The sequence below is a fragment of the Rhipicephalus sanguineus genome, chromosome 3 (genome assembly GCF_013339695.2).
Source record: "Rhipicephalus sanguineus isolate Rsan-2018 chromosome 3, BIME_Rsan_1.4, whole genome shotgun sequence".
Taxonomy (NCBI): domain Eukaryota; kingdom Metazoa; phylum Arthropoda; class Arachnida; order Ixodida; family Ixodidae; genus Rhipicephalus; species Rhipicephalus sanguineus.
Window position 1 is genome coordinate 37,349,589 of NC_051178.1, and position 15,456 is coordinate 37,365,044.

The 15,456-nt window shown below is 45.8% G+C and overlaps 1 protein-coding gene across 1 annotated transcript; it reads left to right on the forward strand.

The window, feature by feature from the left end:
- The first annotated feature begins 6,403 nt into the window (after nucleotides 1–6,403).
- LOC119386564 (DNA repair protein complementing XP-C cells homolog) lies at nucleotides 6,404–14,434 on the forward strand. Its single transcript, XM_037653847.2, is given in 7 exon segments — nucleotides 6,404–7,190; nucleotides 7,193–7,265; nucleotides 8,124–8,349; nucleotides 9,195–9,363; nucleotides 12,991–13,084; nucleotides 13,395–13,488; nucleotides 14,199–14,434. Coding segments are annotated over 7 exon segments (1,521 nt in total). The 5' UTR covers nucleotides 6,404–6,421; the 3' UTR covers nucleotides 14,295–14,434.
- The last annotated feature ends 1,022 nt before the right edge of the window (nucleotides 14,435–15,456 follow it).

The following is a 15,456-nucleotide window of genomic DNA, read 5'->3' on the forward strand; positions in this document are numbered from 1 at the left end:
TGATGGTGTCACCAACGCTATGATCAGGAATCTAGACAGAGGAACATTACAAGATCTCACTGACTACTTTAACAGCCAAATTTGGACACCACAAGGAGACCTACCCGCCCCGTGGAAAAAGGCCAATATAGTTCTCATACCCAAACCAGGTAAACCCAAAACACTGAATAACCTTCGTCCTATTTCTTTGACTTCGTGTCTGGGGAAGCTGTTTGAAAAAGTCATACTGCAGCGACTTGAATTACATGTTGAAAAACAGCAGCTCATGCCCAATATGATGTTCGGCTTCCGCAGAGGTGTCTCGGCACAGGACATTTTTCTCATACTCAAGGAGGAAGTATTGAATCCACCCTCGGGCAGTCTGGATAACATAATCTTGGCATTGGATGTGCACAGAGCATTTGACACTATCTCTCACGAAACGATACTGCAAGGATTGGAAGATATTGGATGTGGCCAACGCATTTACAACTATGTTGCAACTTTTTTGCGCAACCGCACTGCAACTCTCGCCATGGGTCCTATAAAATCCAACCCCTTAAGTATGCCCAATCAAGGCACACCGCAAGGTTCTGTATTGTCTCCCTTTCTTTTCAATATCGGGCTACGCAGATTGGCCATACGCTGACTCATGAAACCCGCCTTGGCTTTGCAATGTATGCAGACGATATCACCCTTTGGACCACACGGGGTTCCTACGGTGAACGCCAGAATACTCTGCAAACTGCCCTGAGTATAGTGGAAGACTACCTAAAAAAAGCCGGGATGAGGTGCGCACCGGCAAAGTCAGAATACATTCATATACGACCATATAGGTCCCGGTCTCGACGAGCACCTGAGCTAACATTTTACTTGGGAGGATCCCCACTCAGAAGAGTTAACACCCTTCGGATACTCGGCATGTACATTCAAGAAACAACGAGCGTCAAGGTAGCCCTGGATAAGCTGAGGTATACAATAAAAAGCCTGACAGGACTTATTAGAAGAATATCCAGAGGAAATAATAGCATGACTGAACACGACACGCTGAGGCTTGTGCAAGCACTGGTTTTGAGCCGGCTTACCTACGCCCTCCCTTTCCAGGTAACCCGCAAAACAGAGCAGGAGCAAGCCGACATATTAATTCGACTTGCGACTAAAGCTGCCCTTGGACTACCTACCAGTACAAGCACTCAACACCTGCTAGCACTGGGGGTGCACAATACTTTCGAGGAGTTGGCAGCTGCCACACTCATCTCCCAGCGAGAAAGGCTCTGCGGCACACCACAGGGGAAATTTCTCTTACAAAGCCTCGGATTTCCAATCTCGCCGCAATATTGTTCAGAAGCCACCGACCTACTCTCACAAAATCTCAGACAACGCATCGTGACGCAGCCTATCCCCCGCAATATGCATCCATATCACCATAAAGGACGCCGCAAAGCTCGAGTACAGAAGCTCCAACGACTAAAGGACCACCCTGACGTTTACTATACAGACGTTTGTCCTACCCAAAGCAGCAAGGGCAAGCTCCCGCCTACGCTCTCGCTGTAGTCAACCGGGGCAAACTTGCCAACTCCGCGACCATACTTCATCCTCCGCGGCAGCCGAGGCAACTGCTATCGCTCTCGCCATTCGAATGGCAGACCAACAAGGTATCTCTGCCTACGTGGTCTCAGACTCGCAGGCAGCTTGTCGAATGTACCTCAAGGGCATATTACCAACGAAGGCCATCCAGCTACTGGGAAGCGAACTCCACTTTGATCACGGGATAGTCTGGTGTCCGGCCCATACGGGCCAGGATGGCAATGAACTAGTTCATTGCCAAGCTCGAGTACTCAGCGGCCGAGCCCCAGGACGACCCGCCACTGAAGAGGACACAGATGATGGGGTGACACGGCGTGGCATCCTAGACAAACAAAGATTAGATCGCCGCATCGGGGCACCTCCTCACAAGGACCTCGACAGACACCAAGCGCGGGACTGGCGCCGCCTGCAGACCAATACCTATCCGAATCTGCATAGGCTTCACGTCATGCACCCAGAGAGATATCCCAACGCATGCCCGTGGTGCGGAGATATTCCAACACTCACGCACATAACCTACCGCTGTCCCGAGCGACCGGCTACAGTCGACACAGGACATACGCACCCAATACACACGTGGTCGTGTGAGGCGCGACTCGCTGAACGGACTCTGGGAAGCCAACTGGCAACCCTAAGTCAGGCCCGCCTTGGAAGAAGGGCCCCACCCGCAATGAACTACATTTTTTTTCAATAAATGTTGTTTCTCTCTCCCTTTCGCAACCCCCCCCCCCCCCTGCCGACGCCATGTCTGGGCCGCCGTTATCTCCAATAACCTGCATCGCAATTCGGCCCTGGCGGTGTCTCGGAAATGAAACCAAAACTGCCGATTCTTGGGGGGAATACTTCTTCGATCATCCACACTGCAATTGACACCAAAATGGTGACACGCTTGCGGAGCTGGGAGCCGCAAAGAAGAAGCTTGACCGAAGTCATGGGTGACGCCGAGGCGGGTCAGCTGAGGCGGCTAAGCGCAATTTTCGGATCGACGTACCGAAGCTATTTCAATGAGTATCACATTGAAAAATGAGACAGGCAGTCGTTCGATTTAGTGCGGCGACGTACGCTGGGGGAACCGTTGTAATGAAGGGACCACGTAAACCAACAGTACAATAAAAGTTTTATGTTTAAAGGACCCCTGACAGCAAAATTTTTGTTGGTGACTTTTTTACTGTAATTTGTAGCTTTGGGTCTGGTAATCCCTAAGTTAAATCGTAAATGCTCTAGCGTATCGTATAACTAATTCTAGCGTAGTTAATTGTGACCATTTTAGCGTCACTTCAAAACGCCCGCCTAAAAACCACAAGAAACTAGCGACCCATGCGGGGAGCGTCAAAGACCACGTGCACTCAAGCTGTGGTGACGTAGAAAGCGCGGTTTTCAAATCGGGGCCCCGCGCGCGGTAGAGATTGAAAGTATGTGGGTGCCTCGGTATGGGTTAAACCTGTTAAGCGCGTGACCCCTCACGAAAACTACCTCGAGAGCAGCCCGACAACAAAGCGAGAGGGTGGCGGAACAATAGGCCTCGCCGGGTGCCAGTCGTCGTATTGTGGCATGTGCGCCCCGCAAACGCACGCCGCACGCTTCGACACAGCAAAGAGAGTGAAAGCATGGCTGGCAGTCGGCTCCAAACACACTCAGAGATCGTCGACGTCATTGTTACTAGCGTATCGTCACTCGGGGTGATTTTGTGCAATGTATCACACCGAACAGGTAGCACTAGTGTCGATGTTGCAGGGCAGCCGATTTTTTGTTTTTTCTCCTACGCTGTTGACATCGAATTAAAATAACTTCCACGCGACGGATGCCGTTCAAATTTGGCCAAGAAGACCTATGCATACCAAGCGATCGAATGATGGGCACATCTCGATCTTGAAATTTGATGTCAGTGCTCCTTTAATATATACACGGTTTACACGGTAATATATATATATTACACGGTAATATATATACACGGTAATATATACACGGGCGAAGCTCCTCCGGAGCTTCGCCCCACTCATCATCATTCACCCTGTGGATATGCTGTGGATTTTTTTCATCTATTGTGAAGCATGTGGTCTATCTCACTCGACCAGGGGGTGGGGGCTGTGATGGAACACTGCATCCCCCCCCCTGGTGGGAAACCCTGCGCACCAGGGGCGTAGCCAAGGGGGGGGGGGGGTTCAACCCCCCCCCCCGAAATTTTTCAATTGTGCTTGCGTATATAGGCACGCACACACACATGCACACGCACGAACATACATAAAGTATGGTTGAACCCCCCCCCGAAAAAAATTTCTGGCTACGCCCCTGCTGCGCACGTCTGTGCTTGGGTCCAAAAGACATGCATCATTTTAAGCACATCGTACTAACTCTTACCGGTTTCTATACTTGAGCAAAATTTCGCAGCAATATCGTATTTAACTGCATTGTTACTTTCTCGATTCGTCAAGACAAAAGTTCCGAATTCGTCTTTGTCCGCATACTCTTCATGATGCCCACATGGAAGAGCTATTATTGCCCTAGGTGGTTGGTTGGTTGAAAAATGTTTGAGGTCCTGCAAGGCGCAAGTGTAGCATTATTTTTTCCGGAGAGGTCACGCCATCGATCGTGAAGTGGGGCACTTGGCAGGCGGGCGTTGTCGAGTTTCGTTTTTTGCTCGCTATCAAAGGCACGTGCCCGGGCATGCTGCCACATGACTATGCCCCAAAGAATCAGAACTATGCGAAAAGCAATGTCAAAATCCACGCTTTGCCGCGCAGCAAACAAGGGAAACAATTATGTGCTTTCAGACAACACTTGCATCGATATTTGCCAACGCAAAGCCATCATTTTTTTTTTTTTCAGTTGACGAACCAGCAAGTGCAGAAAGTTATATTGAACAAAGCTCAGCGTAAAAGGCGAGATTGTTGCGACAGTTGAGCAACAACACAGCAGCATCATGCGCAGATAAACGTTTTTATGATGTGCGCGGTAAAATTAAATAACAAATGCACGTTACCCACGTCGTTGACAGCGTTGACAGCATGATACAATGAATCTTCCAGCCATCCAGGCCATGCACTTTGGTACCGCAACTGAACACGTACCAGCAGAACGCCATGCCATGTTTGTAGCTTTCGCACTCATGGCTGATGCTCTGAAACTTTTTTTCCAATCTTTATCTCAGCAATATTTAAAAGCATAACATTTGACAATTGTTTTGTTTTCTGGCGCTCTCCCCCAATAGTCAGAAACAGGCCAGAAACCAGAATTGCAGAAATCCAGAAAAAGCTGACACCAGCCGATCCAATCCAATAATGTAAGACGGGTTAAAACATGTTTTAGTTGTTGCTAAGCGAAACGGGCGGCGTGATCTGACTGATGCCAAGAATACGCGTACACGTGCTTAACTGTTTTGACATTTGAATATGTGCGCGAGGAACAAATGCTAGGCAGTCTTTTACCACAGCGTGAACCTCCAATGGTTGCTCTAACCTAACTGAACTGTCTCATCTCGGCAAAGGTGCTGGTGTGAAAACGAACGTGTCGCCGTCGGAAACATACACAATGGCCACAAGGCGATCGTCTAGGCTACTTACAAGAACGTTACCCCAGCTTCGGCGCAGAAATCGGGCAATGAAGATATGGATGTTGACAGCGATGAAAAGTACGTATCGGATTGTTCTTCATCAGAGGACGAATACAGGCCCCCGAAAAAGCAAGACTCGTCGGATGAGTTTGAGGATGACATTCCGGTGAAGAAAAGTAAGCGCATAGACCTTGAACCTACGCATGTTTCGGAAAGCTCTGCCGATGAACCTTTTGAGCTCGCGAGTTTAGGAGTTGACTTGTCTGAAGGTGGTACATCAAGCGATGACGATAGCGACTCACGTGTGACGCCAAAAAGAGAACCGAAAAGGTGCCTAAGAAGCAATATATACAGGCGGTCAAGATTCCGAAACTGTCACAAATAAAAAGAGCGAATAACTCGACTCTGAACCCGCTTAATTCCGTTAAAAATCCATCCGAAAGAAGGCTTCAGCTCGAAAGTTTAACCCGGTTTCAATAAGTCTCCTCCTGTACCAGTCGAAAAAAGCACAACCCAGCTGACTCTACCAATCAAGGAGCTGCACTGCTGTCAATTCAGATGGACGAGGTTGCGTTGAAAGAACGTGCGGGCGACGGCAACTCTTCTGAATCGTTGAAAGACGTCATCAGTGCTATGCTACTTGAAAACGAACCACAAGCCTCTTGCTCTTACACTGTAAATGACGCGCCAAAGTCCAAACAGCTAAAATCTAAAAGAACTGCCAAAAATTCATCAATATCGCCTGCAAAACAGCCTGCTTCTAGCCAGGATGCACGGTCTCCAGTCAAAACTAGAAGCAGGCAGTTTCAAGCTGCGAAGACAGCTAAGTCTTCAGTGTCATCTGGTAAAAGCAGTAAGAAAGCTGGCAAAACTAGCCACATGATGGAAACCCAAGCAAAAGCCACAGCAAAAGTAACGTTGCCAGAGGTAGAGAAACAACACATAAAAAATAAGAAAACCATGCCACAAAGAACAAAGGTTGAGAAAAATGAGAGCTCGAGTGAATCTGATTGGGAGGAAGTTCCCGAAGGAGCAGATCTTGATAGCTATGCACCAGTTGTTCCTGAAAATGGAATCACAATCACACTAAAGGAGGCCCGTGATGACTGGAAGGCGCAAGAAAGCCAAGTTTGATCCAGTAGCAGAGATGAGGCGCCGGATTAACAGGGTGCGCAAGGAAGTCCATGTTTTGAAACACAAGGTGCATCTTCTCTGTCTCCTGGCGCACGGTCCTGAAGCTGAACAGCCTTATGCTGGACCAGGACTCTGCACGGTGTTGTGCTTTCTTTGCTTCCTTCTGAATTCATGGCTTACGCTGGGAAAACAGTCACGCTTCTGGATGTCGAGCGCATGTCTAGGCTGTTCACCAAAATATTTGTGTGCAAGTTAGGCCCACACACCAGTTGTCGTGCCCTGCACGACGACCTTACAGTGGCATTAACAACCAAGGTGGTTCAAAATGCGAGAGATTATGCATTTCTATTTCTGGTCATTGTAAGGTGCCTGCAGATTGAAGCTCGTTTCTGCATGTCCCTGTATCCCGTGCCTCTCGACGCTGTGCAGCTGTTGAAGACTGACGTAAAACCCGGAAGAAAAGCTCCGGAAGGAAACCCGGAGATCGAAGCTCCTAGCAAAAAAAAGGCTCAAAGGGTGCCCAGCGAATCTGATGAGGTGGACAGTGACTTCGAAGTTGCGAAGCCGAAGAAGGCACCAGGCAAGAAAAAGGTTCACGATGATTCATCAGCCAAGAAGTCTGGGAAGAAAGGAAAGACTGCAGAAGAAAATGCACATAGACTTGCACAAGACATAAACGACAGTATTGAACACTGGGTCGAAGTGTTTACTCCAAAGGATTCAAAATGGATTGCAGTTGATGTAGTTCATGGATCAGTTGGCAGCATAACGGAGAGCAACATTCGAGAACCGTTGTACTACATTGTCAGCTTTGATAACAGCAACAAGGTGAAAGACATTACGAGGAAATACGCCTCAGGTTGGTTAACATCGGTCAAAAAGAAGAGGATCGATCCAAAATGGTGGGAAGAGTCCTTAAGCCTTTCAGTCCCACCGACTGTGAGCGAGAGCGTGTGGAAAATACCCAAATACAGTCCAAGCTTCAACGGCAGCCAATGCCTGCAAGCATTGCTGAGTAAGTTCGCCCTTGGTTTTGTGCTGTTTAAAAATACTGTCAAATACCTTAAAGCTCCACTCAGCTGAGAATATCGTTCGTGCAAAACTTGCCTCAATGCAAAGCCACAGGAACACAGCAGAGCTATAAGCCATAGCTCTGCTAATTTTTTAAATCTAAATACTTTAAGTGAAATCTAAAATTTTCACTTATACCTGAATGAAACCTAGGTACTTGTCTGGTAGAAATACTTCATTTTTTTGTAGTATTGTAGGAGTCTGATCAAATAAAACTGACATAATCTATAAGAGCCATGCATATGCCTTCCTTGGGTCACCTGGGAACACCTCATATATAAAATCTCAGTGAAAATTTCTATATTGATTTATCACAGATGCTGCTTTCAGTTTCATCTCGTATAAATCAATAGAATTTTCTCTTTAGAAGTGCTTGTTACAGGCGTAGTTGTAATCCTCACCTTTTCATTAACTAAATGTATGCAGCTGCATTCTTATAGTATCAACATCGTTGTTACATTGAGGCAGTGATGGTGTCGCTGCCTGACATAGAATTATCACTAAAAGTGATTAGTTATTCATGTGGCCCCAGAACTTAAACAGGTTTACTTTCACACCATTTATGAGCTGCAATGTGGGCTTCAGTTGTTGCTCAGAGGGCCAGTATATGTAAGCAGTAGTCAAGTTATAGACTATAGACTTTTTGTGGACACCTTGCCATTGTAGCTGAGAAGCTCTCGTTCTTTGCCTTGTGTTTCCATGTCAGGCAGTAATATACTGAATGATTTGTCATCAATTTGTTCATGTATACTTCTGTAGAGAGATGTTAGGAAGCATAACGTGTTCTTCGTGTCCCATGCAGGTTCAAGAACCATCCTCTGTATGCCTTAAAGCGTCACCTGCTGAAATTCGAAGCCATCTATCCGCCAGATGCCCCGACTCTTGGATTTGTACGAGGAGAGCCTGTTTATGCAAGGGAGTGCATTCACACACTGCGCTCAAGGGAAACGTGGCTTCGAGAAGCACGCATGGTGCGCATCAAGGAGCAGCCATACAAAATTGTCAAGGCCAGGCCAAAGTACGACAAGGTATGGAGATCTGTCTGTTTAAAACTGTAAGCTGGATATCTAGATATAAATAAAGCACGACTAACATGTATACTTGAAGGGAGACTAAAGAGAAAACGATTTTTCTGGTGTTAGTAAATTACTCTTTCATGGTACCAAAAACACCATGCTTGCTGCGAGAAGATGCTTGGTAAGTGAGAATATGTGCAAAAAAAATGCGGGTGGTGACATCAACTTGCAGTTCCCGCACCTGTCATCGTGACGTCATAGATTTTGGTGGCATCTACCATGGCCTGTGTAGTTTCTAATCGGTAAAAGTGAACTGCATTGTCTTCTGAGAGAATAGAGACTTAACATACTGAGTTTCAGGTAATTTCATTGAGCCAATATGGCCAAAATATATAAAAACTTTAGAATACATGACGTCGTCATCGGAGATTTCGGCGGCAAATATAAAAATGAGATTTTCAACATTGATTTTCATATTAACTAATAAACCTATGTTTGTTAAATTAATAACACTAGAGTTTTCAGAGTATAATTTATCAGTCTAAACTAATTTATTGCTTCACTTTAGTGTCCCTTTAAGGCACAGCAGTACCTTTGACTGTCAACAAAAGGTTAATTTGTGCCACTTGATGCACACCAAACAGTAGACACAAGATGCAGGTTTTCTTGTCCCTGAGGCAAGGCAACATTGTCCAAAAACCAATGTTGCCTCTTTGCAGCACAGGTTTGTCAGCTTTATGGAAGGTGCATGTGCTCCCATATTGCCACACAGTGCAGTAATGACAAAAGAGGAACAGTGCTGCAGCATGCTTTAGTAGTGCATCCATTTAAAGTGTGCTAACGTTTTGTGAATGCAGTTTTCTGGGCAGATACTTAAGGAGCAGCCCCTGGAGCTGTTTGGCCATTGGCAGACTGAGCCATACATGCCACCTATTGCCTTCAATGGCAAGGTGCCCCGCAACGAGTGGGGCAATGTGGAACTCTTCAAAAGCTGCATGCTCCCTGTTGGCACTGTGCACCTCAGAGGTCAGTGCTGTGTCAATTCCTTGTGCTGACTGTGCATGGCATGAGAGGTGCTCGCAGTTTAGTAACAAAATAACTTTGCTTTCAGGAAGATGCGAGTAAAGTTGCGTCTTCTATCATGAGATTGAAGGCAGATATTGATGTAATGAACATGAGTATCGCAAGTGTTCTGTTGCTACAAGGAACATAAGATGGCAAGGCTCAAAGCAGTCTCACAGTTAAATACATACGTCTTCACTCCCAGCTTAAGATCTATGTTTTAATAACAAAAACATCAAAGGTCCAGCAAGTCCAATCTGAAACAGCCCAATTTAGATGCACACATGCATTCTGGTCAGTGGCTTGCAGCCTGCTATATCATCATATTTGCTCGTGTATTTGACTTCTCGGGTACAGAATTAAGCGGGATATCTCTTTGAAAAAAAACATGGCTGATCCCTCTGTCATAGGAATCGGTATAACACGAAAGTGAAACGTGTCCTCACAGACGTAGTTGAGCGTTTGTTGTGCATTCCTTCGCCCCAAGTGCGAAGCAATGAACGCTACAGCATCAAATTGTAATGTTACGCGAAGAACGGCAAGCCGCTCAAAACTTGCAATGCGCTGCTCAAGCAGAAAGGACACGCGGAACGAACATACACAGGATGAGCGCGAACATGTCACAGTTGTAACATATTTCTGCGTGTGCAGCGCGCTCCTTTCGCAAAAGCGGCCGCTGCGGTGAACGAGGTGACCTTCGTGCTCTCAACGGAAACTTGCAGGCAGAGCGCAAGACGTAGAAACCACGGAGATCACGAGATAAGAGCCCGCACGAGCGACCACGCCCTGTCGAGGCGCGCGCTAATCCGCGTGGGGGACGACTTTTAAAGCGCGCTCTTCGAGCCCATCGCGCCATCTCGCTAGTGATAACGAAAACACGCTGTGCCGCCGATCTCCGAGTACCGCCACCGGCAAATGGTGTACATAAATAGCTATCCGTTAGCATAACGAAGAACATGCCGTCTGTGGCGAAGTCGTTTCGCGCTGCGCGCTGGCGATCGAGAGGGCGTAAGTTCGACTCCCGGTGACGGAACTTTTTAATATAGTTTTTTTCTTTGCCATATGTTAGTCTTTATATTTTACAACGTCATATCCGTGACGGAAATGCGTCAGCGGAGCCATGGTAGACCCCGGCATAAAACACTTTCGTGTTAAAAGGGGAAATAATAGAAAACTGAGATTCGTATTCATAGCTGTTATGCCTGTAGTTAAATTATATACAGTTAGAAAAGATTAAGCCAACGGCATTATTCTGAACAAGTTCAAGAGAAGTAATAAAATTTTCTTGACACGAGTTCCACACTGCTGACACATGATCCAACTTGGGTCTTATCAGAGTGTTGTTATAAAGTGAGAAATTTAAACTTGAAGGAGCAGAATAAAAATTGCGATGCAAGTAGCCAAGAATGTTGTGCGTGCTATTAATGAACTAATCAGCCTACAAGTTTCACTGACAATACAGTTGGCAAAGAAGGATTCCGAGCATGCATATAAAAAAAGCTATTGGCCCCGAGAAGTTGGGGTGGCGCCGCCTGGTGGGAGGCGTGGATGATGTCACGGCAAGGACTCTTCGACGCCCGCCGTGACGCACCGGCATATCACGCACTTGCTTCGTGCGCTGTTCTGCTGTTTACGTTCGCTTTTTGCCTGTCTCAAGCATCAGATGAATGACGAAAACAGCATCGATAATGTTCCTAGTAAAACGACAAAAAGTCATATGCATTTTTTTTTTCACAGTCCCCAACGGTGCCCGGGTGATCAGGTTTGTTGTTGTGTCGCGCTGCTAACTTCGGGGATGGGTTTGATTCGCGACGACAGCAGCTACATTCCGACGGGTGTGAAAAGCAACATTCCTCTGCTTAGATACAGGAGCACGTTAAAGAATTCGAGGCAATCAAAATAATCTGCAGCGTGTCTCACAGTCATGTCGGGGTCTTGACACGCAACACACCTTATTCACATTATTAGGTTGCGTTGTTAACGGGCGATTCCTTTAAAAAATATGATGGCTTCGCCTCCACAAGTGTTATTTGCATCGGACGCATCCGCAATCGGCGGACAGCGTTCTTGTCGGTGTGCTAAGCCTCGCGCACGATTACGAAAGCGCATGCAGTATTGAGCTTCGCAAAATATCTCGAAAGCGCCTCGCCCGAGAATACTCCCGCAATTGTTGTGTTTGTTTTTCTTGTGTACTCGCTTACTCATCATGTTGTTTAGTTTCACGTTTTTCTCACAATAATTTCAGGGCTTCATTTCACAACATAAAAAAGTTGAGGTTAATTGCGGAAACTCCTTATTGCTGTCTGATTGTGTCTTCATGCAGCATCGTAGCAACGGTGTTGTTACACTAGTATAAGTACTAGTTTAGCTAGCCAGCTCATAAAATAATTTATTTTTTTTTTTGCGTTTGATATACCCCTGAGCATCATGAACCTTTTTGTGGACATGACGTGTGAGATCATTAGTTGGCTCATTAAGGCGAAGGACATTCAATTAATACTTGCGCCACGTCACTGAGAGTGCTATCGAAACAGTTCAAAACGCTCATTTCGACTTTCAGGTGTTTGTTTTTGCAGACGATTGTTATCAACAGTGCTCTCACGAGAATTCAACATTACCGCTTGTGACCTGGCGGTTGATCAGACTAGCCGTTCATGCAAATCAGGGTATATGGCCACATAATCTCAGACGAGGGTTGAGAAGAAATGTTTACATAATCCAAGTATACTGACACTTCAGAATTTCTGAAACCACTATGTGCGTGGCAGTATTATTCTGTTTAATTTCCCCGGATGTATTAAGTGATTCTTTACGATAGACAGATTCATCTAAAGTCTTCTGTAGCAGAAAGCGCAATTGTGTCAAATCACCTAGATAATCTGCAAAGGCATACATAACTTGTACGATAAGCCGCTATGTAGTTAGTGAATTGAAAACGTCCTAATTTAATTTGTAATCTTCGGGACGCGTGTTCTAACCGTGGAGTCTACGCCACGCTGTAATGAAGTTAGAACCATTAGCATAAATTTTTTAGCACCGATGTCTGGGAGTACGCGGTGAAAACAACGAATGTCTTGCTATCGTGCATCACCAATTTCACGGTGAAGCTTCCGTTCGGGCGGGAATTTGCCTGTTATAAGCTATATTATCCAAACTTTCTACAGCTTATTAAACTTTCGCTAGTAGTGTAAGCTTCTACCTTCTCCCTTGGGTGATTTGCATCAAAAGAATGAGCAGTAATCACCACCGTGTCGCGAAAGAGCGGGTACCCGGCGGGCGCAGAAAAAGGCGATCCTCGGCCGCGGAGCAAGCGAGTCCTTGCCGTGACGTCACATAGCCGCGACTGCCGCGCCGCCAGTGTTCGTTCTCGGGGCTAATAGTATTCTCACTTAGTTTTTGTTTCCAGCCAGTAGCACAGAACTACGTTGGGCACATATGTTGGTGCAGACTGCAGATCTGGATTCCAGGCTACGTCCCCAGGCTATAGAAATGTCCACATTCTTCATAGGTCTTGTATCCCACGAACTCTTATGCCTGCTGTGCACACAGGTAGCTGCCACTTACTGGATACTTACGCCAATTCTCATGCAGCTCCTGGGCTGGCTCGTGTAGCTTCTAAGCTGAACATCGATTGTGTTCCTGCTGTCGTTGGCTTCGAAGGTCACTGTCGTGGCGTCCACCCAGTGTAAGTGCAATGTGTAGGGTGTCAGCAGTATGTTTGAAACTGTTTTGTAGCGCTGCTACCTGACAGTGCGGCTCTTGGCAAACTCATTCTTAGCGGAGCAGGCAAGGTGGAGGCGTGAAATAACAAACATACACCAAGTGCTTAACATTGTGTCTTCATTCTTCACATCCATGTTGGTCACCAAGTTCTGACCTGCTGAAAAATGAATAGCAACAACCTGTCTATCTATCCACTCTCTCCTTTGGCTTCTTTCACTCATCCATTGAGTGACAGGACCAAACTATAAGCCAAACGACTGCCGTCTTTCTAGGTTTGACGGATGGGTTGTGTGCGAAGAGTTTAAAGATACACTGATGGCTGCTTGGGAAGAGGAACAAGCAAACATCAGCAACCGTGAAGAAGAGGTATGTGTTGGGTACTTCCTTAACTCTACAAATTTGTGTGTTTCGTGGTGCAGTCAAAGTCTATATAACAGTGAACGTAAGAAGGCATGCTGCGTGGCATAGGCAGAGCACAGGGGCGTAGCCAGAAATTTTTTCGGGGGGGGGGGGGGTGTTCAACCGTACTTTATGTATGTTCGTACGTGCGTATGTATGTGTGCGTGTATATATACGCAAGCAAAATTGAAAATTTTCAGGGAGGGGGGGTTGAACCCCCCCCAACCCTCCCCCCCCCCCCTGGCTACGCCCCTGGCAGAGCAGTCCGGAAAATAGCTAGTGCAGTTTTGTAGTTAATGGGTTTAGTGGACGCGCTTCCTGATTGTTTTCGCATGTTATGCACTATAATTTACAAGCTTGTGCGTGTGAGACTGCATTGTCTGTCATTTTCAGAAGCTGTGGGGTGGTGATGGTAGTGGGCAATAACACTACTCGGCACCTGAAAAACTGTTGTAGCTCCCACCACGTACTTTCCCGTGCCTTATGGGAAACAATATAGTAGCCCAGGTTCTTTTTTTTTCTGTTTTGAGTTTACTTTTCATGTTGAACAAACTGTTCGTCAATGGTTTGAGTATTTTATGTTCCTTAGGGCTGAGTTGCAAAAAAAAAACAGAAAGGTAATTAAGGGATTAAGGTAATTAAGTATTGTGCATGTTACGTGTTGCTTTTCATTCCAGAAACGTCTGAAAAGAATATATGGAAATTGGAAGAAGCTGATTAAAGGAGTTCTCATCAAGGAGAAGTTACGGATGAAGTACATGAATGATGACTGAAGGAGCATCAAGAATTTCTCATTGTTACTTGACTGCCATATGTACCACATTTATTTCTGCTTCTTCACTTTGCATTATTCTCTCATTAATCACTGCTACTACACACTTGTAAATTATGTACATATCTAACTGCACAATAATACATGTCTAGAGTTCTACATAAGTGAGTAGTTTGAAAGTATACAATAAAGTTGTTGTTACTATGAAGCGGTTCTTACTTTAGCAGTGACAATGAAATTTCAAGGGTTTCTTAATACTGTAAAAGCACTATATAAAGCTGAAACATGGCTTCATGAGGAAGGGGGGGGGGGGGGCAATGCAATGCATCAATGTTGGCTAGAAAGAATTCGCAATCTGCAGAAAATGCTGCTGGGCATGTGAGCCAAATTTTCCATTGGGAAAGATGGTGAGAGTAACCTTCCATTTTCTAAATACCTGCCATTGTTAAATTGTTCCAAAAAGAGTTCTTCAGAAGTAGGATACTATTCATTGAAAGGCATTGCACTCGCTCCTGTTTTCAGATTCCCACTGTTGCAGATGTGCAGATGTGCACCGTATGAAATTGCACAATAAAACAACAAATGCATCCCAGATATCTTCACAACAAATGTCCTCTCCCTAGGAAGTCAATTTTTTTTTTGTAAAAATAGTAGGGGTGTGCGAATATTCGAAATTTCGAATATTTTTCGAATAGTGTTTGCTATTCGATTCGATTCGCACTGAAATTTTACTATTCGAACTATTCGAACTTCCCAAAGACAAATGCAGTCAACGTCCGGTTGAAAGTGACCCCTTCAGATTTTCAATATGCTTCACCTCATTACACTCTCGTATTGCGGCAAAGCTGCCTTTCAAGCTCCGTTACGGTCGAACTTAGCCAAGAGACTAAAGTCCGGTTGAAAGTGATCCCTAGATTTCCAATACGCTTCACCTCATCACACCCCCGTATTGCGGCAAAGCTGCCTTTCAAGCTCCGTTACGGTCGAACTTGGGCAAGAGACAGTCAACGTCGGATTGGAAGTGGTCCCTAGATTTTTCAATATGCTTCACCTCCTCACATCCCCGTATTGCGGCAAAGCTGCCTTTCAAGGTCCGTTACGGTCGAACTTAGCCAAGAGACAGTCAACGTCCGTTTGGAAGTAGTCCCTAGATTTTCAATATG